We start from the raw sequence: 25,958 nt of genomic DNA on the forward strand, positions 1-25,958 counted from the left end.
CATCTACGTCTTGGGAAAGTACCCCCCCAGTCCCTTAAGACTGGCATCAGTCGTAAGAATAGTTCTCAATTTGATATCAAAGTGACCCAATGTTGGCATCTTCACAATTTCAGACTTGACCAAATTAAAAGCTATCTCACATTCTGATGTCCAAACAAAATGTGTTCCTTTACCCAGATTTACCCGGTAAATCTGTATGCAGCCCAATGCACAATGGCCGCCACGTTACGTGACACGATGCGTGCAATAACGTGGGAGTCAGCGTAGAATTCAGAAGATAGGCACTCAGGAAAATGCCACATAGAACGCAGAAAGCTTGGAACACACGGAGAAGCTCGCACACAGTAGCTCACGATAACGGAGATTTTAAAAGTACGCAAGTACTTTTTCATTAAGTATAAGTCCCAGAGGAAAAAAAATTGACGAAACTCACAATAGAAGAATTTAATCCAGCGAAGATCTTGTAGTTAGGAGTATCAATGTGTAATCCACGTTACAGTGTCATTAAAATCCAAATCTTTAAAGTTGAAAAGTCGTTCATCCAATAATTAAAAAGTGGGTTGCCAGTAATAAAAGCCAGTATGAAATAGTTAATCCAAGGTAGGCTTTATTCAGATACAACCACCAACAAAAAGTAGGTCTCAACTGCAGCAACTCCAGAGTCAGAATGCCACAGGAGAGATCATGAAGTAATGGGATGCTTGTTCCATTACCAAGACATGCAAGTGTTCTACAAGCTCTATAGTAGACATGCAAGTAAATTACCACATGATGTAATCAAAAAGATTATATCTCGTCATAGGAGATCGCTATATAATCAAGCCCTTAGTTTGGAAAAAAGCAATTTACGTTGTGTGGGCATTTGTTTCTGTGGGTATATACTGACATTGTGACCTCTCATTTTTTAAATATTTTACTTCTCTTTTTCTATTTTCAATTGAAGGTTTATTCTCAGTTACAAACATTCACTCTTGCCTGTCTAATAGAATTGTCTTTCTTATGAGGCCATCGTCCACATCTTTAATTTTCCTTGACTCAACTATTCAATAATGTTTTCACAGTCCTTCCAATACTGAATTTCAGATCAATTTTTTTTTCTGAGTTGAGCTTTTAGTATTTAGCTCATTTTTTTTAAGTGTATGATAATAAAAAATCCCTAACCGATTTAGAAGATTATAGAGGAAATGTTCATGAAATAGTTTGACACCAAAATGACAAAACTCTAATCAGAAGGCCTGTAGTTATGAATTTGTAAAGTTTAAGGTGCAAAATAGCACATAAAATATCAAAGCGCTAACCGTGGGCATCTGGTTGCGTGAGATTTGGGCCAAAGTCAAAAGTTATGGTCGACTACGATAAAGCGTGGTTCAGATGCAAGAAGTGAAATGGGCCTGGTCGGTTTTTGACTTCAGACGAAGAAAGATTTCTGAATAAAAAATGTCTGGGTAGCTAAAGTTTAGCAGGGCACGGTTGCAGGAGGTTTCTGGGGATGGAGCGTTGTCATCAGATGGCCTTGGGTCGAAGCCAGGATGAACATTTCTACATTCAGACTAAGGGGGTCATTAGGATGTCAGGCGGATTGCCTCTGCCAGGCTGGCGGTAGCCACCGCCGGCCTGGCGGAGGCAATCCGCCCAACATCCATTGCCCAAATCCCCCCCGTTATATTAGGATGGCGGGGGGGATCACGGGGGTGGAAAACACCGCCTGCCTGTCTTCCGCCCCGATAGCTTTGCGGCCAGGGCAGTAAATGTTTAATATGGTAGCGGTGTCTGTTAGACACCGCCAGCCATATTACAATGGGCATTTTGGCAAGCCTTTCCGTGGCGGCAATGCCGCCACGGAAAGGCAGGCGGTCTTTGCTTTGGGGTCCCCAGCGGGCCCCCCTGGTGAAGGCCGAGGTGTTTGTTGCAAAGAGGGGGTACCTGTGGTACCTTCACGCGGCAGCAGGCACCGCGGTGTGCCTGCCGCTTTGTGTATGCAAATGCGTGCATTTCATTTTAAGATTGTGGTGGGCGGTGCAGTGAACACCGCCCGCCACAATGTTAAAATGAGGATTGCGCCAGCCACTGTGGCGGGCGCATCCTAATGCACATTTCGGGACCCCTGCTCTTAAGGCGGGTGGTCCCGTTTCCCGATAGGGTGGTGGGCGGGCAAAGCCCGCCCGTCATCCTAATGACCCCCTTAGTCACTGAAATGGAAGCAGAAAAATTCCACAGGGACGAGGTAGAAGATTGTGGCTGAAGATTGTTCTACAAGGTCGGAGACCCCTTTGGGTAAGGACTGCTGAAACAGATTTGCTGCTGCGGAGAAGAACGCAGTGGGAGAGGCCGCAAATCAATCCGACTGGCAATGCACCTCAGGCAGATATGCTTGCTAGTTGGTTCAATCTTCTCCTGGTTCTCAGAGCACTTTTAGGCCAAGTTTTGTTTAAGTCCTCAGTTTTGGAAATGTACCATCTGGACAAATTAAGCACCACAAACAAGGGTCTAGAACTGGTGGGAGCCTGGTATGTCCCTGTTGCTCTGAACATGAGGCCAGTAAACTAGCCCTTGGAGGCACTTCTGGCAGTCCTATGTGCAGGTGTAGATGCAGAGTTCAACAGCAGGTCTGGCCTTTGAGGTTTCAAGGAAGGCTCCTGGCAGCAGCAGTCTGGCAGAGTGCAAAGTAGGTCAGAGCAGTCAGCAGTCTTCTGAGAAACCTTCCACACGGACATACACGTCCTTTGCGTTGGTGTTTTCTGTTTACCCCGGAAACACCGGGGAAGGGGGACATTTTGACTTCCCCTCCTTTCCCTTCGTCACATGAACCCTTGTTTTCACTACTCTCGCCTGACGGACCAGGGAGCTGAGGTAAGCCCGCTGCTCTTATGCCATCTGTATATCCTTGCACCGGATCACTGAAACAATATCGATGACACAAATATAGAACTACCTAAATATCGAGTAAAAAATATAGAATACAAAAAATTTCGACTTCCTGTCTCCAAACTGGTAAGTACAAAAATATCGAATCAAAAATATTGTTGTAAAAAATATAGATAGTCAAAATATCGATTTTATTTAAATGCTTCAAAGTAATAAAAAATTAATTAAATAATACATATAATTAACGTAAACATACTTAAAATAATTAAATAACCTTAAAATTAATACATAATTAATGTAAGTTAAAAAAACATACAAATTGATTTATTAATACATATGTATATGAATGTAATATTAATAAAAAATATACAGAGAGTGCAACAGTAGGAAAGGCGTTGGATAGTAGGAGGGTAAAAATTACTATTCCCACTCCAGTGAGTGCAACAGTAGGGAAAGCGCTGGATAGCGTAGGGGCACAAATTACTAATCGAACTCCAGAGAGTGCAACAGTAGGGAAAGCGTTGGATAGCGTAGGGGAAAAAATTACTATTCCCACTCCTGAGAGTGCAACAGTAGAGAAAGCGTAGGATAGCGTAGGGGTAACAATTACTATTCCCACTCCAGTGAGTGCAACAGTAGGGAAAGTAAATACTTCATATATTAAAAAAATATATATATATACTTATATATATATATATTAATACCAATTAAAAATTAATTAAATATAATTAAAAATTTAATATAATATAATAATTATTCAAATAAAAATACAAATGCAAATTATTTATTAATAATCATTACCTAGTAATACAAATTATTTACCAATTTACAATTCATTAATTAGCAAATAAAAAATATTTAACCATTAATTAAAAATAAATACCAATAAATAAATTAAAAAAATTAATCAATAACAAAAAAATTACTTCCCACTCTGTTCCCCTATAAACCCACAACCCGCTACAGTAAATAAATTAATACAATTAACATAATTATCAATTAATCAATTAATAAAAATTAATTACCAATTACAATTTATTTAATTACCAATTAAAAATTATTTAACAATTAATTCAAGATAAATACCAATAAATAAATTAAAACATTTAATCAATTAGAATTAAATTACTTCCCAGCCTATTCCCCTATAAACCCACAACCCGCTACAGAAAATAAAATAATAAAATTAACATAATTATCAATTAATCAATTAATAAAAATTAATTACCAATTATAATGTAATTAATTACCAATTAAAAATTAATTAACAATAAATTCAAGATAAATACCAATAAATACATTAAAACATTTAATCAATTATAAAATTAAATTACTTCCCACCCTATTCCCCTATAGACCCACAACCCGCTACAGAATTAAATTACGCTAAAATGATATACCATAAAATTCATTACTTAAAATAAATTATAAAATAAATATACACTTTTCACACATATACTAACATAAAAAACACTTTAAAAAATGTGATATTATTAAAAAATCAATATATTTAACATCTATAATATATACTTCAATATTTTGTCCTTCTATATTTATGTAAATCGATATTAACTTACTTACCTCAAATTCGATATTTTTGTTGTCTATATTCTGTCCATTCGATATTCTATCCATTCTATATTTTTAACTCAATATTAATGTAATTCTATATTTTTTACTCAATATTTTGACTGTATACTCCTTGCACCCCATCAAGTAGTTTTGGTGTATTCTGATCGCTTCCCGTTTTTACAGGTCTTCCTGCAACACGGACGTACTAATCCACCCGTGTTTGTTTTCAGTTTACTTTTACTACCGGAGGATTGGCGACACTTGCCTTCCCATCATTGCCTTTCATAAAATAACTGTGTCATATAGTTAATGAACCAGTGCAATTACCGGGTTGGAAGTATCACCGGTACTATGGTGAGTTCTTATGACTGTTCCTTTTCATTCACATTACTCCTATTTTTCTGTTGGCGTGCTTTTCTCCTTTTTAATAGCTTGTTGCACATTTTTTCCTTTGACTCCCACACTACAGATTGTCTTTCCCTTCAGGTAGATTCTGTACTTTTCTATTATTTACTCGCTCTTGCCACGTTCGCATGACATTGTTAGACAACTTAAGAGTATTGATACTGGTACATCAACACGGCATGTTTGGTGTGTTTGTTCTTGTGATATGCTTACATTAGTTTCTTTTAGATACTGGACCATCAACACAAGATGGTTGGTGTTACTGTTCTTGTGATATGCTTACCTTAGTATATATTTAGAGCGTCAAGGCTGGTTGTACAGTTCAAAACTTCATGAGAGTTTAAATTTGTTTTTTGCTCCTATTCTGTGCCTTCCATTTTAGATATTTGAAATATCTTGGCACACTGTATATATTGTTAACATGTTCGTGAAGTCTCCTTGAAACAAGCAACTCACTGTTTGCACTCAATTACACCTGTTGGGATTACATTTTTAGGCCAGTCTAATATGGTTTTCTTATGATAGTTTTCCTCATCCCAAGCTTTTAGGAGGATATGTTCTATATGTCACGAGACGCTTCTCATTTGTGTGCAGTAAAGTCACAGTTTAGGTTCTTTCTGCACTACTCAAATAGGATAGCCACAAGGTTATGGGTGCCTTCAGAGTCCTCGCCTCACTTTTATTTTACTTTTCTGTGTCCATTGATTTCAGGTTTGTTGTTTTAGTTTTGTAATATACCTTATGCTTTGTTGTACTTCCCAGCCCTGAAGAGTCACAAGCTAACTTTTTCAAAACACGTGTCGGCTGGTTTTCTTTCTGTATTGACCTAAAATACTTGATATAAAATGATCTTCATTAAGATACTCTTGATGTTGACCTTTATGATTTCTGAACAGAAAGTACATTGATAAATGGTTTTCATACTAAAACCAATACTCTAAAACGTGTGCAGAGGACCTGGCTCTAACAGGTCCAGTAGAAGAGCTAGTCTAAATTTAATAATTTATACTTGGGTGCCCTTCTTCTGGAAGGTGGTCAAAGCTGCTGGAAAGGTTCTTTGAAGTGGAATGCAATGACTTCCCTGTCTTGGCTTCAATAATAATACAGGCTCAGTGTGAAGGTAGAGAACTGGCTATTAAGGAGTAAGTGGGGCTGTGCTGAACCCTGCCCGTCCCACCTAATCCCTTTATTATTTGACTGTCTGGGAAGAATTCACAAAGTCTGTCAGCTACACCCCGTCATGTGACCCAAGACAGGCTGCAGGGAAGGAAAATGCCAACTTTCTAGAAGTGGCATTTTCAAAACTGTAATGAAAAAGCTGACTTTATCATTGGAGAGGATTTATTTGTTATAATTTTATCGGTACTGAACATGAGCTATCTACCTCCTCTCAATTAGGAATTGCAGCTTACTAAATGTATTAAGGAATCCTAAATGTTATTCTGTGGAAGGTGTAAGCTTCACAGTAACTTAAAAGTACATGTTCAACCTTTTAACTACACAACACTCTACCGAATGGGCTACCTAGGGCCTGCCTTAGGGGTGACTTATATTTAACAAAAGGGGAGTTTAAGGCTTGGCAAGGCGGTTTAAATGACAAGCCAACATGGGAGTAAGACACTGCATTCAGGCTGAAATGGCAGGCCTGTGACATGTTTTGGGGGACTACTTAAGTAGGTGGCACAATATGCGCTGTAGTCCTAATGGTGATGTGCCTAGCTGAAGAGTGGTGTTACCCTGAAACCGGTCCCAGGTTGCTTGTTTCCCATCCAGGGAGGACCCATCTTGGCAGTTTGGGGTGGACTGTTCCCATGATGCGCAGATTCAAGACGGAGTTTCATATGGCTGGGTCCAAACTGGGGTGGCGTAGTAAGCAAACAAACAATAGATATAAGCCAGATCTCTTGACTGGGTGTGAATGTTTGATTCATTCAGCATTCCGTCCATCATATGTTGAAGCAGCTCTGTAGACTTAATGGTAGCATTTCATTTACAGGCCCTGGGTATATGGTACACTACTCTACAATGGACTTATAAATAAATTAACCCCTTCCATGCTGGGCCGATTTTCCTCGTGTGCTAGGCTTTTAAAGAATCAATGGCTTTATGACGGCCCCCAGCCGTCATCAGCACACGAGCACTGTAATGCATGACGGATGGGGGCCGTCATCAGCATGGAAGGGGTTAAATATACCAATTAGGTATATGCCATGTTCAGGGGAGTGAGCACTTTAGCACTCGTTAGTGATGCTAAAGTTCACAGAGGTCTTAGACCACCAAAATCAAATTCAACAAAAGAAAATAGGAGGAGGAAGGCAAATGGTTTGGGGGTGACCCTGCAAACTGGGCCAGGTCCAACATATGGGCATGCCCTTTACACTAAAGTAACAGAGAGAATGGTGTTGACCTGGCAATTCTGGTTGGACTGTTCCTATTAGAGCAGGACCAAGGTTGATTTGCATATATCTGGGGCCTCATGTACAAAAATAGGAATTGCGACTTCCTAATGTGCAAAATAAAGATTTCTTAAAATAGCCATTCCTATTACATTTGCAAATAGACCAACCTCATGAATAATAATGTGATAGGTTCAATTTGCGACCCACTAGGAATGGTTGCCATCAAAGGGATGGTGGCCCTGATGAGGTCAGCAGACACCATACATGTGAATTTCTTTTTTTTCTTTTAGTAAAGCAATTTTTTTTTTAATGCAATCAGTTTACCTTTGAAAAAACGGAACGTGTTTAAAATAAGAAAATTAGACTTTAGGTTCACTTTTTAAGAGTAGGCAGTAGTCCATGTGACCATCACCTACACTTAAAATATATTTCCACCAACATTCACAAAGGTATGGGGTTCCTTGGGTACCCTTTGCCATTTGTGAATGCTTACCACCTCCTCTGAAGTGTTGGTAAAAAATGAATGTTTTGTGAGCATAATTCATCCACAAAACATCCATACATATCACTGCTATTCTGTATTTGGAAGGGAGACCCCTAAGAACCCCCTTGCAAATAATGAATTTCAAGTACGAATAGAGATTCGGTAATGTGTTGCTAAATCACAATTTATGATTAGTAGATATATATAAGCATTTTTGCTGTCAGAAAATGGCCCGATTCTGTGAATCAGACTGTTTCCAATCACAAAAATGATTTCTATATATGCCCATGAATCTCTATCTAGAGAATAATTAGTAGAGGATTATGACTTAATCTACAATCATTTCATAACCTGTAATTGCAGGCCTTTATTTTCAGGGACAAAGTCTTCTAGATTTGATCTGGAGGATTTATCCTCAGAAAACATTGGGTATTATTGCACATACTTACTTTATTAAACAGTTAATACAAACCGTAATATACAAACATAACAATACATGATAGAATAACATTTTAAAATGTGTAAAATCATGATCAGATTCTGGTGCTAAGCGTTATGCAGTGCGGTTAAAATAATGGTAACACACTTCCCAGCTCTTGCTAGGGCCTGGGCTGAATTGTTGCTAAAACACAAAGCTGATGCCTCCCTACAGTGTCTCAGTGACTGTTCCCGGAAGACAGGAATCAGTAAATGTCGTCGGTCGGTAACAAAGAATGGGCAGCAGCATAACAGGTGGAACCAGGACTCTTGTATATAGTTGCAAAGCCTGAAAATGGGCTGCTCATTCCACCAGGCCCACTGCGGGTTAAAGTCAAAAATTGGTAGCACTAGCAGCCTCATGTATAGTATTTTGTTGCGTGTCTGGGGATTGAGAGAATAGTTAAAATATAATTGAGGTTTCCCCTTGATATATGAATCATTCAAAGCAGTGAAAAGTACATTTTTAGATAGCCCGGCAACGTATGTCTGAAATTAAACTGAAATGATTTGATTTGTTATTGTTTTTTTCCACATTGACAGAGGGATAGTTGGGTTAGTGAGAGAGGTTGGTTCAATCTTTAGTGTGGAAATGGCACGGTGCAACTGTTTATGCCAAGGGGAATGTTCGTCCTTGAACGCAGCTTGTAGTTGCTCTTTCAAAGATTGTCCTGGTGCTCGTAAGGTGTGTATGTAAAATTTAATTAGGTCTCCCAGGCAGTACAGGTTTGCACATGTCAGGCCCAGCTCGAGTCTCATCCTCGACCTCCTTGCGTGTTGCGGGACGGAGAAGATTTTCTTGTAAGCTTTTATTTGTAAATTTCCCAGAAATACATCATTTTTTCCGGGAAAGGCCAAATGGCCGTAAGTCACTGCGGGTAGTAGTTTGGCCCGTAGCACACTTAGGATTGGTTCGGCTTAAGGGCTGTGCAAGTGACGATTCAAGCGCCTCAGGCTGTAAATGATCACCATACCCTTAGGCCTAAGGTGTCTAAGGTGTGCTGCTTGGTTTGCCCTAATGTTAAACCAGACTCCTAGGTAATTGTAGCTAGTGCAGGTCGCTATTTGTGATCCCCCTGCTCTGCAAGTAAGATTTTTCTTTTTTTTGTAGTTCCCAAAGATCAAAATTGTGGTTTTGGATTCGATCATCAGAAGATTGTTCTTTGTAATGTACTTATTGAGAGCGGTGAGCGATCTTTGCAGTCCGATTTGTATGTGGTCCATGATGATGATATCATCCGCATATTGCATTGTCTGTAGACGGAGCCCGCCCAGTTTTGGGGCGGCCAGGGCTGCGTCTGCCAGTTCTTTTGGTAAGTCAGCGGTGTAGAGATTAAATAGTAGCGAGGCAAGTACACAGCCTTGTTTTAGGCCGTTTTCAGTTGCAATTATTTTGGATAATGTTTGTGCACTTGTTTTAATCCTAACCCAAGTTTTGTGGTGCAAGGATATCAAGGCTGAGAGAAGAGGAGATGGTATTCCCCAAGAATTTAATTTCTTCCACAGCGTCCTCAACTGACTCTGTAGAAGGCTGCGCTTTAGTCCATGAAGCAGCAGAATAAAGGTAGCTGGTTAGCCTGGGTAGCTTTCCACGACAGGTAGGACAGTGCTATTATGTTGTCCGTTGTGGAGCAGCCCGCTCTAAAACCTGACTGGGAGTGAGGCAGGATGTTATTTTCGCTGGCCCAATTTTCTAGTTCCGTCAGTAAAACACGGGCGTAGGCTTTGGCTTCAATGTCCAACAAGGCTATTAGTCTATAATTGGCAGGATTTGAGTGATTGTCCTTTTTGTGGATTGAGCCCTGCCAAGAAGGTGGAATTTTGGCTGTGAGGAAAGCATGTGCAAAAAGGGGTGTAAGGAGTTCTGCCCAAAACTGCTGACATTTTTTGAAGAATGCTGCAGGTATTCCATTTGGCCCTGGTGCCCCATCATTCTTCATGCGGCTGATGATCTTGCTTACTGCGATTACAGGTAGGGCCAAACCCGGGGTATTTCAGTTGAGTGGAGCTTGAGGCGTGGAGGGGGGTGAGAGCTCCCTTGCCCCGCCATTGTAAAGTTGATTAATGTGCTCCACCCATACGTTTTCAGGAACTCCACTTTCTCCAGTGTGGCCGTTGTTAGTGAGCTGGTTGATGTACCTCCAGAATTGGGCCAGATTTCTTTCCTTTAGGAGGAAAACATTTTTTTGCCAGGCTTCCTCTATGCGTTTGTTCCGTTGGGCCCATGCGCGTTTCTTGCTGGATGCTCGATGTGGCCCTTTTTTGGTTTGCTGGGCAGCTCTTTCTACGTTTTTCCTTCTATTTAGTCCATTTTGCCTCTTTCATTTGTTTTCAGATATTTCCTCATTAGAAGATTTGTTGAGAGCCTTTAACGTCCGTTTTTTTGGATCGGCGGGTGAGCCCCCTGGGAGCCTGATGCAAGTCGCTCGGGAGAATGGGCCAGTGATTTAAGATGGCTTTTGGGCCAATGACGCTTTTTACTTGAGCGTTTTTCGTTACCCAATCGGACAGTTTTGAGTCTAAGTTGATGGACCATTTAATCCTGCATGAAAATTGCTCGTTTTCCTCGCCTGTGGGTTCGCCAGTAGGTGTGAATCTGCAGGATGCAGTGAGGGAAAGACTGAAGGAAGCTTTTAAAGGCCTATGATCACTCTCGGTTCGATGATCGATGTTAAAATCAGTTAGGTTGAGGGCTAGTGTATTTCCGATGAACAAGTAGTCAATAGTGGAGATGTTTCTATAAGTTGGAGGTGGTGCCCATGTGTAGTCGTTTGCTTTTTTTAGATTGAAAGCAGATGTTATAGAGCTGGCTTTTAATAGAGCTTGTAGAAGCGCAGCCTCTTTTGCGGGATTATTTTCATTTTCTAATTTATCAAGCGATCTATTGTTGAAGTCCCCAGCTATGAGGGGGTTGTGGTTGGGGTATTTAATAAGAAAGTCTCCAATTGTGGCGGCCAGGTTGTCCAGTGCTTGGTTTCTCGGGTGCTGGGCAGGATTGACGTAGCAGTTGAAAAGTAGCAAACGGAGCGGGTTCTTGTGGTTTTTTAGTCCGTTAATGCATACTACTTGAGTTCCGGATGAGTCAGATCCTATCATAGTTGCTTCCAGTCTGCAAGAATGCTTAATGTAAACCGAGAGCCCGCCCATTGGCCGCCCGAAGATGTTCCGTCTCGTAGCTGGGACGTGGATTTCATAATATCCGGGAAAGGCGGTAGTGGTGGTTGCCCCTGTTTCCTGGAGACAGATTAGGTCTCCGCTTTGAGGGTAATCTACAGCCGGGGTGTTCTTAATCATTTTCTGGAGCCCGGCCTCATTCCAGGATATGATTGTAAGGCCAATAATTTGATTGTTCCAAGTGTAATCTGTTTTGCCTTTGAGGCAGTCAAAGATACCGTCGAACTGACTGTCGACCGTTTTCGACCTGATGTCCTGATTGGTAGTTGATGACCTGAGAGCTGGAAAGGACCCTTCTCTGATTTATGGAGCAGGTGATCCTCAGATGATCGTGCAGGTGAGGGATATTGGCCAGATGGTATCCGGAGCCCGGGTCTTCTCCGCACTTTAGGATGGAATAAGTGTTTTTGGAATTTTCAGCTAGAACGTGGGGATATCTGTCTTGAGGTAGAGGCCTGATCTCTATGCCCCAATCTGCGAGTTGATTTGCTGCGCGTAGCATTGCTGTCAGGTGTATCTGTTGATTTAGCCCCACCACTGTTGAGTCGTCGTGGGAATCTCCTGGCAGGTTTATAAATTTCACCGAGGCAATATCTGCAGATAGTATATGAACCAGGGATGGGATGTGGTTAAACAGACGCAAAATGTTACCTCTGTTCAAGACGTCGTGGTTGCCTTTAGCGTGGTATCTTGGAGTAAGTACAGCAGTCACCTCTTCTAGATTTGGGCGACTGCTGGTCCTTGGGGTGCCCGATGTAACTTGGCTATCAGACAAAGGTGTTGGTCCTTGTATTGAGAGGGTACTGATAGCCATGGGTCCGAGAGGGGATGTTGCAGTCTGTTGGTACTCCATATTTGCGTTTTGTGTAATAGTGAAGGGTGGTTGCACAGTAACCTCCGGGTGTGGCCTTAGGAGGGTATTTGGTATTGGTGGTCCGGGAGCAGCGCTTTTCCTTGCGCCTAAAACTTCTGCGGGTTCAAGGCCAGTTGGCGTTGAGCAGACCTCAATTTTTGGTTTATTGTGGGGGCGGATAGGGGGGCGGTAAGGGGGGGCGCCTCTCGGGTTGGGTCTTCAGCAGGGCTCTTAATCTTTAATGATTTTGGTTGTAAGTTAATTGGTACCACTTCTTCGTCTTTCTTACTTAATGTTTTTTTTCATGAAGATTGGATACAGCTTAGCTGAGCTGGTGGCTGGGTAGGTTATGTGTGTACGGGTGGTAAAAGATGCTACTCGGTTTTTGGATTTTTCCCTCTTTTGTGCTTTCTTTAGCTTTTTCTTTGCTTTCCTAGAAAGTGGGGCTGCCTTTTGGTTGGGCACTAAGGCTGCTTCAAGTTCTTCTATTATTTGACAACTGGTTGAGGGATGTGATACAGTAGGTGTAGTCTGCATTGAGAGTGTTGGGCTAGGAGCTGCAAGTAAGATCAGCTGCAAATTTTTTGTTGGACTGGCGGTGAGGTCTGCGGGTCGGTTGACTAAGTTGTTTGTTGATTCCGTGTGTAAATTAGTTGAAGCCGATAGCAAGGAAGGTCCAGGAGGGGTTCTTGAAGAGTGAACTGAGTCAACTAAGGTGGGCAGAACGGCAGGTAGATTTGCCCATTGGTCCACAATAGCTGCGCATGAGCATGAGCAAGTAGTTTGAAAGTTGGAAATCTGGTTTGCAATGTAATCCCCTTTTCCTTTCAGCTCTGATAGGCATGTTGCTATTGTCTGTAGCAGGTCCATTTGTAGCTCCATCTCAGAGGATTGCCAGAGTAAGGCTTTAGCTGTTAAGTGTTGTGGATTAGTGAATTTTGGTGATTCTGGGGCACCCATAAAGCTGGAGTTCTCTGTGTTTTCAGGGGTGTGGTGTTGGTAATTTGTCCCACTGGATAGTCTGTACAGCTGTGGGGTAGACTCCAAGGTTTGCGCGATTTTGATTTCGAGTTGCTGTAAAAAGGATGCTGAAAGTTCTCCCGAGTCTTGTTTTGTTGGAGCAATGGGAGAGCATGTAACTACATTCGATGAAAAGGCTTGCCTGTAGGTGAATGAGGTTGATGTATTAAAGCCTCAGTTGTTGTAGTTCTGGTGTCCCCGCTTGAAGCTGGTTTGGAGTTGTCAGTATCAAGTAGTTGATGGGGGACTCCTGGGGCAGATCCTGTGTTGGTGTTGAAGGCCAAGTCGGGGCCCGACCACAATGTAGTGGGACTGTTGGTAGTAGCCATGTTATGGTGAGAGAGCGATTGGCTATTGGTCTCCGTTTGGCCAGGGCCCTGAGTAATTGTTGGAGAAGGAGAAGAACCGTCCCAGGCGCTTGGGCTGTTTGCTAAGTGGTCTGTCCTGTCGTTAACTAATAGGTTGTTTAGAGACCTTGGAAGCAGGTAATTGGTTATGAGACCTGTAATGGTGGATTTTTGATTATTCAGTAACGGGGTGTTTGTACAATATGTGCTTGAGCCATTCGTTGTACGTCCTGCTGAAGCTTCGCCGCTGTAGGCATCTGCGGCTGATTTTGATCTAGTGACTGGGATCCGTGTTGACATCTTGTTGCAGATGCAGCTTGGTTTGGTGGTTGGTTAAGCCTACGATGGTGAGGGAGGCTTTTAGGTGGCCTTAAGTCGTAGGCTCGCAAGGAGTAGGGATCCAGTTCGGGTTCGCTTGTTGTGCCCCAGTGCGCTCCTGTTGCTGCTCGCACTCGCACTCCTATTGCTCCTCCGTTCTCTCCTCCCGCAGCGCTGGAGGCGAACGCGTGGCTCCTGCCGCACCAGAAGAAACTGGAAGGCAGTTCGTAGCTCCCGCTGCGCTGTGGGTCGGCTCACGGCTCTCCACCGTGCTGTGAGTCAGCTCGCGGCTCTCCGCCGTGCTCAGACGTGCCAGGTATACTGTGGGGCGGATCTCCACCGCTCTGTGTGGCAAATTGCAGCTCTCCACCGCGCTGTAGGGTGACTCGTAGCTCTCTGCGGCTCTCCGCCGCACTCAGACGTGCCCGGGGGTTTTTCCACGTTAAAGGAAGTTTGCGGCTCCTTTGAGGGGATAGTGAGGCCCAGCCGCGGAGCACACGAAGCTCACGGGGGAGCGCTCCGCCACCAGCTGCAGCGGCGTTAGCTTCTGGCGTATCGGAGAGGCCGGTAGAGGTGGGTTCAGTGGGGGTAAAGGTGAATATTCAGGCCGGGGATACCGGCGCTCGCAGCTCGGGCTACCCTCTCACGGCCCGCCCCTCACCTCGCACCACTCCCGCGGCGTAGCTGCTCCCTCCTTGCGGTTCCTCATAGGTAGCAGCTTGTTCGCTGCGCTGACTCCTCGCGGGTCGCGACTCGTTCCGCTGCCGCTGCTGCCACCGCCGCTTACCGTTTGCCGCTGTCAGGCTGTGTCTCACGGGGGAGAGAGGAGAGGGGGAATAATTGACGGCTGTGTCCACCGAGGGCCCCGCGCTTCGCATAACCTCGGTGACGGAGTACACTCCTCTCTCCGCTCCTCTCAGCTCTCTCATTGCTTCGGATCTGACTGCACATGCAATCATTACAGGAGCTATATTATTTGGGGCAGAAACTTGTGTTGCTCCCTAAACAATACTCAAAGGTTACTTTACTCATAAAGAGGCCTAAGACTCAACAATGATCTTTTCTTTCCCAGTTCGCTCAGCTCTAAAAGAAAACAGTGGATGTAAACCACCTCCCCACGACTGCATGGCAGTTCACACAAGGGGGTCCCACTAATTGGTGTTGAACTTTAATGTAAGAGCCTCCATTACAGTGCACATAGAATTTCTGTATCTTTTAGTTAATATAATTCAATACAGTTTCAGTCAATAATGCTTTATGGGCACGACTGCATTGACAAACCTTTGGAAATTATTGCAGTCCCAATTTATATATAAGAATCATAGGCCACAGGTATTCTGCTGCTGCCTTTTCTGCCATCTATGGTTCTTCTCTAAAGAAGATCTGGATCTTCCATTCATCTTCCATTATTGTGATCTTTTCATGTTGTCGTGAATTAACATATATTATCTGTCTCTTCCAGAACTTCCCTGTGGTGAGAACAGTCACTATGAGGCCTGTGCGAACGCTTGTCCCGCCACCTGCTCTAACAGAACTGCCCCTGCCACCTGCACAATGCCCTGCGCTGAGACCTGCCAGTGTAATGATGGCTACGTCCTTAGTGTCAACAAATGTGTCCCTGTGGCAAGCTGCGGCTGCACCTCCAATGGCTTCTACTACAGACCCAATGAGGAATTCTGGTCTGGTAACACCTGCGAAGTGCGCTGTAAGTGCGACCCAACTCTTGGCACGGTGGTCTGCAAGAATACCAAATGCAAGGACAGCGAAAAATGCATGCTGGTCAATGGAGTTCAAAACTGTTTCCCAGCCAGCTACTCCACCTGTACCAAGACTGGAGATTCTCATTACACCACCTTTGATGGACATAGATTCGATTTCATGGGCACCTGCGTCTATCAACTGGTTGGCCTTGTCTCCAAGGATCCCTCTTTCACTGCCTTCACAGTCACAGTTCAGAATGACAACCGAGGTAGACAAAAAGTTTCAGACACCAAAGTGGTGACACTGGAGGCCTACGGCATAACCATAACCCTCACCAAAGAATTCCCTCACCAGATGCTGGTAGGTATATAACCATATCAGTCAATGGTTACCTAATGAACTGTCAAAGTCAGGCATGTGCAAAATATATTATTTAAGAGTCAGGCACCTCAAACAATAGTTTAAAAAACAACATATCTTTTAAATGTGAGTATCAAATATTACCAAGGTCTCCTACCTGGAACACTTGTTTTACTTTACCATCACATTCTCCTATCTTTCGAGATCCCACTAATTTATGTGAAACCTCTGTGGATTGATTTAGATCTTGGCAGACGGGTTGCACAGTTACAACAGTGACAGATATCCCGTCCGCCAAAATATAAATCCAATTACAATCTATGGGATTTACATTTAAGCAGACTGGATATCCATCACCTTTGTGACAGAGTAACCCGTCCGCAAAGATATAAATCAGGCCAATATGTCTTTTGAAAGCCAATGATTGGACAAAGGTCTTCAGGCATGTGAAATTTGCAACAACACAGAAGCTGCAACCTTTAACTCAACCCTCTCCCCATTTAGAAGGACAACTCTGGAGGTGTGGTTTAATCATGAAATACCAGTAACATGCTAAGTGAGGCTCTGCTATTGTGAAGGGGAGCAGGGTGGATATGGGAATTACTTTGGTAACAGAAGGCTAGGAAGCAAAAATGTGTGACAGGAAGCAGTGCGAAGCAATGGACAGAGCACAGTAGACATGGGAGCGGTAGAGGTTGGATATTTTATTTTAGAATGTCACGAAAATGAAATAGGGGTCACTGTACCCAACAGTGGCGTAGCAAGGGGGGGCGGTGGGGGTGGTCCGGCCCAGGCGTCACAATTTTGCAGGCAGCCGCACGGCACAGGTGGACCGTTGCGGCCGCTGTGGCCTTTATAATTTATTTGGGGACACAGTGTGCAAATGAACCGCACAGACATCTCAACACTTTCACTCACGCACAACTAAAGAGGCTGCAGACTTCCATCACATCATACCTAGGAGTTGCAAAAAGTGATATGACAGAAACGCTTTGCAAAGGATTTCCTTTTCTGCAAAAAGTTAGTTAAAATGGGTTTATAATTAGCATATAGATTTACTCCGGTTTTTTAAAAAAAATCTTCCTACTCTCAGGCCATTACTAACTTGCAGTATTACATAAAAAATACATTAATGGAAAAAGTAAAACAAAAATATGTTTTATTTTTCCATTGGCTAAATGAAAAACCATTCTACTCATCATTAATTCTCACCACAATAATATGTATGTTGAATGTTACAAGTGATAGAATGGTTCCTTGATCAGGGACCTATGGACCGGGCCACTGTAATTATGCGATTGCGCAGGCGTGGCATTTTTCACATAGCTATGGATTTGCCGCATTTGTCACATAATCCATTATCTTCTGCATAATCTGCAGATTTTAAAGAGGTTGTTTTTAGTTCAAATGATTCAAAAGTTATAAAATTGCATTGACATGTGGTGGCGCTGAGTGGAAGGTTCTTTCCTAAGGTTGACTGGTCACCTTGTGATTGCTTATTGCTATATTCAGATGTTAAACTAGTCCCAATGAAGTGCAATTTATGTCTAGTGTTAGCAAGCGTAAAAATATCAAAATAATGAACTAATACTATCACATAATGTGCCGCATTATGCTGCATAGTTTGCTTTTTCTTGTTGCACAATTTAGTCAACACTGCTGCATAATTTGACCCATGCTTCAGCCTGAATTTTCCGCATCTACATTTTAAAGTTCTGAGTGGGGACGTGTAGGTGGGAGAGCAAAGGAGAGGGAGAGAGAGAAAGAGAGGGGAGAGAGAAAGGGGGAGAGAGAAAGAGAGAGAGAGCGAGAGAGAGAAAGATAGAGAAAGCGAGAGGGAGAAAAAAGAGAGAGGGGGAGGAGACGAGAAAGTGAGAGAGAGAGAAAGAGAGAGAGAGAGAGGGGAGGGAGAGAAAGAGAGAGAGAGAGCAAGAGAGGGAGGGGAGGGAGAAAGAGAGAGAGCGAGAGAGATATAGAGAAAGAGAGAGAAGGGGAGAGAGAAAAAGAGAGAGAGAACAAGAGGCACAAGTGGGCAAAAGAGAGAGCGAGAGAGAGAGAGAGAAAGAGAGAGAGAGAGAGAGAGAGGGAGAGAGAGAGAGAGAGTGAGTGTGGTACTGCAAGGCTGAGAGTAAGTTTAATATTGGCGGGACATTAAAAGAAGTGAGTGGGGAAAGACAGAGTGTCAAACAAGGATTTAAGTGGGTCGGGTCTTAGCACCGGCAGAAATTAGAAAGAGCAACTGGAACTGGTTCTTTTTCAGGCTCCATATGCAGTGGCGTCGCTGGGGGGGTGGTGGAGGGGGGGGGGGGTGTCGACTGCTCCAGTCGGTATTATTCTGCGGGCGGCGGCCGCGCGGCACTGGTTGCCTGTTGCAGCGGCGTGTATAATTTATTTGGGGGCACTCTCTGACTGACACTTTACAGTAATGTTAGTCAGTGTCCCCAGTCCCCAGATACATTATTAAGGCCACCGCAACGGACCACCAGTCAATCAGAGTACCGCCCAGGCCTGACGACACCAGATCGAGACATGAGTGACACCTGCTGGGGGGGGCCTGCCCTCAGTGGGCCTGCGCCCCACCACCCACTCCCTATTATGCCACTGACACCTTTTGGCATCCGCCTGGGACATTATGCACCAAGGATCACACCTGGCCATTTAGTATCAAATTCACGCTAGAGTGGGACCCGGACGCTGGCGTCAGCCTATTAGGTCACGTGAACTGACTCCGACAACGTTGCACCATTTGGACTCAGTGTGAGACAGGCACCATCGTTATGTGTTTTTTTTTTTCAATTTCCTGCCAATGGACCGGGACCCCAGGAGCTGCCAATGCAGCCGCTAGGAGTTTGATTGTCCTCCCTCCCTGACCGCAACACCTTCAGGGGAGCCACAACAGCAGGATGGTGTAGCACAGAGTTGACTCGCACTATTGGCTTGGCTTTCCTCGAAGTGCAGGGCAGGGGCCTCCTTTTCCCAAAGTTTTAAGTTGGTTCCAGTTGTTAGGTAGGAAACATTTTTCTTTTAATAGAGTTGCGTTTGTTTCCGCTGTTGTGGTGCAGGGTCCCGCATGTGCAGCACGTCAGGGTTCCCACTGGGTACAGTCCTGGGTTCAGTTAGTGATGGGGGCTGCCTCCAAGTGAGTGAGACTGTGCCACTCATAAAGTTCCCCAGGCCATGGCTGCATGCTTGAGGTTACCGGAGTGCTGTGACCATTGAGTGCGTGCTGCCTGAGCCTGCTTTGCCCAAAATGCCTGGGGGAGCGTGCTGCTGTCTGCCGCCGCTCTTTTACATTAACCTTCAAACTTTTCCAATTACAGGCAGGCTTTGCAACCATAAAACGCTTATATGAGACCCAAAGTTCGTTAGAAATGTTGGGAGCACTGCGAATACGTTTTGAATAGTAAATTTGCTAACGCAATAAACCAGCATGGAGTCCAGTGCATATGTTTATCTGTATGTACATTCTCTCTTTGGTGATCTTCCGGATTAACAAGTTTTACAAGTTCAGCAGAGACTCTGTAAATTCTTTTTTGACCGAATGCCAAATTTTCTTTTTTGAAACACCTTTTATCAGGGAACAAAGCACTCTACTTAAGGATATATGCTCCTCATTTCTTTACAGGAGTAGTGTTCTACTGCCCGCTACTAGGAGCCTTGTTTTAGAAGGGAACAGCATAATGCATATTCTCACTGTCCCTCTGTAAACTTTTACATATTGGGATGTTACTGTACCAAAACGGATTAATAGACCTTGTTTTATTGCTTTACCAGTGCCTGTTCACTAATGATATTGACTTTGCCACTGATTGCAGAAATGTGGCAAAGCCAATAGCAGCAGGTGGTAATCTTGGAATGTTATTTAGTATAACTTCCAAGATGGCCATCACTTTACATCTTTATGCAACATGATGGCCATCCTGGAACGGTATAACAATAAGTACACAACATAGCATGCTGTGGAGGAGGGTCGCTCAATGGTTAGAGCGGCAGACCCTGATGCAGAGTTCTGGTCTGGGACCAGGGTTCAATTCCCGCCTTGGCGGGTCTTGGGCTCAATTTCCTCGGACCTGACAATTCTCGCCTCTGTGCCTATTCTAATCATGGGTCCCACTCTGCAACTCTGGGCAATAGCTTGCTTCATCTCAACAAGGGCCCCAACAGCGCTAGGATGCCTGGCTTCCCCCCGGGGGTGCCCAGGAGTAGACACTTCACAGGGAAAGCCAGGAAGGGTTCCACAGCAGTATGAGTAATAGCGCCAGGAAACCGCTTGGTGGCAGTGCGCTCTACAAATACCTTGACATTTACATTTACATTTACATTTACACTATTCCGAGACGCCCACTTTCCATTATTGGCTAAGGAAAAGCCATCAGTTGCAGCAGTGGATGAAGGATCAGCAGGCAGGTGAGCTGGGTGGGCCGAGGAATAAGGAGGTGGTATAGGAGGGACAGACAAACATCTAGTGGTAGCAGAGTTCTGTGTTGGAAGAATGAGAGGTAAAGCAGAAAGAGGGGATAATAGAGCGATAAGGAGGAAGTGTATTGGAGTATATATGAACTATACTTCACCCTCGGACAGCCAAGAGCCCCAGCTGTACTTTACTTAGGCAGCTCATCTCTTTGCAGCAGCAGCGAGCAGCTACTGGCAGTGGCTGCAGGGCTGGGCAGGGTAAGTGCAGGAGGCCTTCCAACTCTTGTGAATCATCTATGTCCTGTATGCAGTGCTTAATTTATGCAGGTGGTTGGTATAGAGAGAATTCGTTTTTGGGGGCCTGAAAATGAGTAAAATATCTGGTTACCACATTATCAGGACAATACCTGCCTTAACAATATCCAGAGGGCTTGTGACAGATTCACATGGAAGGGGGACTAGCATTTCCTTTAGTCAGAGAAGGTAATAACCAAGAGAATCAGGATTGGGAACACCCAGTGGTGCTCGAACAATTTTCAGAGTGGTTTCACTGCCATCAGTGCTTCATCACTGAACTCACAATGGTGCACATATATCATTAAAGCATGGTGTGTTTGCACACTGTCATTTGTAGACAGCACAATCTCCATTGAAGGAGTCACTTAACGTGCAAAGACATACAGTATTACAGATAAAACTAATATAGCACACCAACGATGTGTGGAAATCGGCTGTCAATCAATCAAACAAATAGTATTTGCATAGCGCTACTTATCACCTGTGCGGGTATCTAGGCGCTGAGGGGTGGGGGCATTGCTGGTGATGAGGGACGTTAATTGAATAACCATGTTTTTAGGCCCTTCCTGAAATCCTGCAGGGTAACAGGCCGTGTGTTCTACTTACTGCCGGTCACCAGTGTATTCAACTGTGTGGCCTTGGACTGTGTTATGTATGTGCATGTAACTTGCATGATCAAGGTAACTATTAGCGGCGATACTACGTGTCTCTCGTTCTTTTTCTCCAGCACCCCCCTCCCAACCCCCACCAGGAGCGGCAATCTGAGGATAGCCCTGGGCGGCACAAGCTCTAGCTACGCCTCTGGTACCCAATTATGGCATTCACCTTTCGTATCTTACAACGCTATTTGAGACAATGTCATCGTAATATAGATGTACCGTTCTACTCTGTTCTGAATATCAAAATACCTTCATGCAGTCTGAAGATAGAGCGCATGGGATTAATGTCTATCAAGAGAAACGTTTTGGCATGCTCTGACACCACACTTGAAACCGCAAATCACACAAATAATGGATAAAGGCTATCTTTTTTAACGGATTTACAGGTATTACGTATTTAATTTTGCATTTACATATATAACCACCCACCTGTGCCGCCCTAATTTAGGGCACACGAATAGATACGTGAGAATCACCCATAATTAATGCAAAAGCACTGATGACATAAGCATTAAGATGTCATATCTACCTTGATCAAATGGCAGATCAGACTGTATTATTTGATTAAATGCCGAATCAACACTGAAGTGACCTTTCAGTATCTTCGGGTGGGACATCAGCCTGCATGGATTTACTTTTCACCCCATCACCAAAGTGGCTCAAACATCATCTTCCTGTCCATCGAATGCAACTCTTGACACCACTGCATTCCTGGGATTGCAAACCGGCTTTATTTGTTGGGTGTGTAGCGTGGTGTATTGTGGCGTGACTACAAGTGAGCAAGCGAACGAGGAGAGTGACAGTGTCTTCTCTTTTTTTCCTTTAGGTGGATGGCGTTCTCACAGCTCTACCATTATTCTTCCGAACTGACAGAATCATCGCTTTCATCAGTGGAGGAAGAGGGGTCGTCAAGACAGACTTTGAAGTTTCAGTTACATTCGACTGGAACAGCCATGTCAGGGTCTCTCTGCCCAGCACATACGCCAATGAGGTCGGTGGCCTTTGTGGAAACGGCAACAACGTTGGCAGTGATGATCTGACCATGAAGAACGGGGTCAAAGCAACCACTGTTGCTCAGTTTGCTAACAGTTGGAAGATTAGAGACATACCTGGGTGCAAACCTGAATGCACTGGGAGCTGCCCGCTGTGCACTGATGCCCAGAAAGAAAAATACAAGAGTGGCCAATATTGTGGGGTAGTCAACAAGGTCGACGGGCCATTCAGGGAATGCTACGATACTATTGACCCAACACCCTTCTTCAACAACTGCCTCTTTGATGCCTGTCAGTACAAGGGGCACTTCATAGCAACTTGCAATGCCATCACTTCCTATGTTATGGCATGCCAAGTCCTTGGCATTCAGATACCAGAATGGAGAACGCCCTCATTCTGCAGTAAGTCTCACATGAATATTTCAGGTTCCAATTAACATAGCGCCTCCTCCTTCAAATGTTGGTTTTAGAATTCATGAGTGGCCAGATCTCTAGCACACTTTATTATTATGCAAATATAATGTTACATCATTCCTATTTAGAGGTTATTCAATTTCACATATTTTTTCTCCCTGGGTGGTTATGCTCGTTTGCATCATTTTTGCCCTCAGAAAACTGGTGTGACAATAAGATGTGTTGCGGGATTTATAAAAATGATGTCTGCAACAGCCAGGAGACATTTTTTAATGAAGGACTTTAACATCCTAAATATACCCTCAGATAAATTTTTCATACAGATTATCAGCAAAATGTATTTCGCATAATGTTGGGGAAATCCATGCACCTACCCTACTGTGTCCCCGCTTAGTTGCCCTGTTAACAGTCTAGTTAATGATACTTAAAGCTACAGCTATCATCTTTAAATGATTGTCCGACTGAATCCCATACTATTAAAGGTCATTCAAATTGACGGCTAACACACCATCATGCTATAATGTTGGTCATTGAAATGAGTCGTCTTCTCCCATGCCTAACACAGAGCAATTCATTGGGGTTTTTGGGTAAAGCATTTGCAACTATGCTAGGATTCGAAGAAAGTAGATTAAGAATTTTTATATGCTTTATAAAAATGTAATATATAAACAATGTCTCGAGGGGTCAATGTTAACAGCGCCTTCGAGCTACCGGCCCATCTCATTGTTGCCAGCTTTGTTATGTTATGTTATGTTATGTTATTAAAAATTTGTAAAGCGCACATACGCCCGAGGGCTTCTTGGCGCTGGAAAGATAAAAAACATAACAGAGGGTGAGTCTGCCGGGAGCGTTATTTCAAGGAGGCTTTTGTGAAGAGGTGAGTCTTGAATGCCTTTCTGAAGGCAAGGAGGTCTCTACTCTGTCTGAGTGCTAGTGGCAGAGAATTCCATAGGGTAGCTGCTAGGAAGTGGAAGCCGCTGCCACCTTGTCGTTTTTTCTTAAAGCGCGGTACTTCAAGAAGGTCTTTGTGGGCTGATCTAAGGTTCCGTGAGGGAACGTATCTTCCGATCAGCTGTCTGATGAATAGAGGTCCCTTGCCTTGCAGAGCCTTAAAGATGATACATCCGGCTTTGAATTCGTCTCTTTGAGCCACGGGTAGCCAGTGCAGGCTCTCCATGCCTGGTTTGATCGATTCCCATTTGGGTACTTTGCAGATCAGCCTGGCGGCCTGATTCTGTAAGTACTGCAGTCTTCTAAGTTGTCCTACAGGTAGGCCAAGGTATAGGCTGTTTGAGAAGTCGATGTGGGAGAGGACTAGGGCCGTGACCACCTGAATTAAGGCGGAGGGAGTGAGGAAGTGGGCGATTTTCCTAATTTTCCTCAATTGGAAAAATCCAGAAGAAACCACGGTTCCAATTTGGGATCTTAGCGAGAGGTCCTCATTGATGGTTATCCCCAGACTTTTTACAGTCAGAGATTTCTTAGGGGGAGGCCCATATCAGTAGGCCAGAAGTTGGGGCTCCAACTGATTTCGCTCTTGCCGGGCAGGATCAACTCAGTTTTCCCTGGGTTTAATTTAAGGTGATTTGAGGACATCCAACTCTGGATTAGAGTCATAGTAGCTTGGAAGTCCTCCACCGCATTTGGGGAGTTAAGAACGAAAACGAGCTGCAAGTCATCTGCATAATTATATACAGTGACTTTGTGCTTTCTCAGAGCGAAAAGAAGGGGCCGCATGTATAGGTTGAATAACAAGGGGGATAATGAAGAGCCTTGGGGCACCCCACAGAAAGACTTGATTTTGGCAGCAGAAAAGGAGCCTAAGCAGACAGACTGAGTACGTTCGGAGATGAACGATTTCAGCCAGGCTAGGGCAGAGTCTCTGAGACCCGCCTGTTCGACACGGTTGACCAGAATGGAGTAGGCAGGGAGTAGGCTTTGGCAAAAGTGTGTGAGAAGGTGGTATTTAGACAGCTTGATAGTTTCATCGAGTCCTCCCAAGCGCTACATCCAGCACAGTCAGGGTTCAGAGCCGCCTATAGTACCGAGACGGCACTGGTTGAGGTCTTGGAGGCGGTTCGGGAGTGCCTGGACGGGGGTGGCAGAGCAGTCCTGATTTTATTGGACCTCTCTGCCGCCTTCGATACGGTGCCCCACTCACTGCTCCTTGCGAGACTAAAGACCGTTGGTATCTCGGGCCTGCCCTCGACTGGATAACATAATTTCTGAGTAATAGGACACAGCAGGTCTGGATGCCTCCTCACACCTCCTCGCCGAAGAGACTGACGACAGGGGTCCCCCAGGGGTCTACTTTTAGCCCCTTACTCTTTAATGTATATATGACTCCCCTACTTTATCTGGCGAAACAGCTGAGAGCCAAAATAATGGCCTATGCTGATGATACGCAGCTGCTTTTCACCTGGCCTAAGGGTATCTTTGATCCATCTACAGTACGGCTCTGCCTGTCAGCAGTCTTTCGGTGGCTTGCACAGGTCCAACTTAAGTGCAATGAAGACAAGTCTGAGGTCCTTTTCTTTGGTTCCTTCCCTGACAACTTTAAGGACCAGATATGGCCCTCGGACCTGCCCTGCCCTAACTCTGTGGGAGGTCCAGTCAAGAATTTGGGGGTCTGGTTTGGACAGGACCTTAAATTTTCGGACCACATCAAAAAACTGACTGGCATTTGCTTCGCCACTCTTAAACTCTGAGAAGATTTTTCCCTCTTCTCCCTAGAGTAGCCAAAGAGACTGTATTACGAGCCCTGATTCTGTCTTGGCTCGACTATGCAAACGCACTATTTAGTGGCTTGCCTGACTACATGGTACACCGCTTGCAGGTGATCCAAAATGCGGCGGTACGTCTGCTATTCTCGCTACCTAGGAGATCCAGTGTGCGGAGCCACATACGAAGCCTTCACTGGCTTCCAGTGCCGCATCAAATTCTTTTTAAGGTTCTGGTTCTGGCATTTCGAGCGGTCCATCATCTTGGACCGGTTTATCTGCAGAAACGGTTCTCATTTTACACCCCAAACCGTGCACTGCGCTCTGCCAACCAATGTCAATTGGCCCTGCCTAGATACAAATATGTCAGACTGGGAGGCCAGTCCATTGCAGTTAAAGCCGCCAGAGCCTGGAATGTACTTCCTCCGTACCTTAGAGCCTCTCCGACCATCTCTGTTTTTAAGAAGGGGTTAAAAACCCATCTGTTT

The 25,958-nt window shown here is 44.2% G+C and overlaps 1 protein-coding gene across 1 annotated transcript in view; it reads left to right on the forward strand.

Annotated features, from left to right (window-relative positions):
- LOC147701270 (IgGFc-binding protein-like) overlaps positions 1–25,958 on the forward strand; it is a 1,577,064-nt gene that overhangs the window by 1,356,066 nt on the left and 195,040 nt on the right. Inside the window, exons 23-24 of the mRNA XM_086930001.1 lie at positions 15,377–15,975; positions 22,171–22,738. Coding sequence (XP_086786127.1) covers positions 15,377–15,975; positions 22,171–22,738 — 1,167 coding nt within the window. The remainder of the gene's footprint in view (positions 1–15,376; positions 15,976–22,170; positions 22,739–25,958) is intronic.

The sequence above is a fragment of the Lissotriton vulgaris genome, chromosome 7 (assembly GCF_964263255.1).
Source record: "Lissotriton vulgaris chromosome 7, aLisVul1.2, whole genome shotgun sequence".
Taxonomy (NCBI): Eukaryota; Metazoa; Chordata; class Amphibia; order Caudata; family Salamandridae; genus Lissotriton; species Lissotriton vulgaris.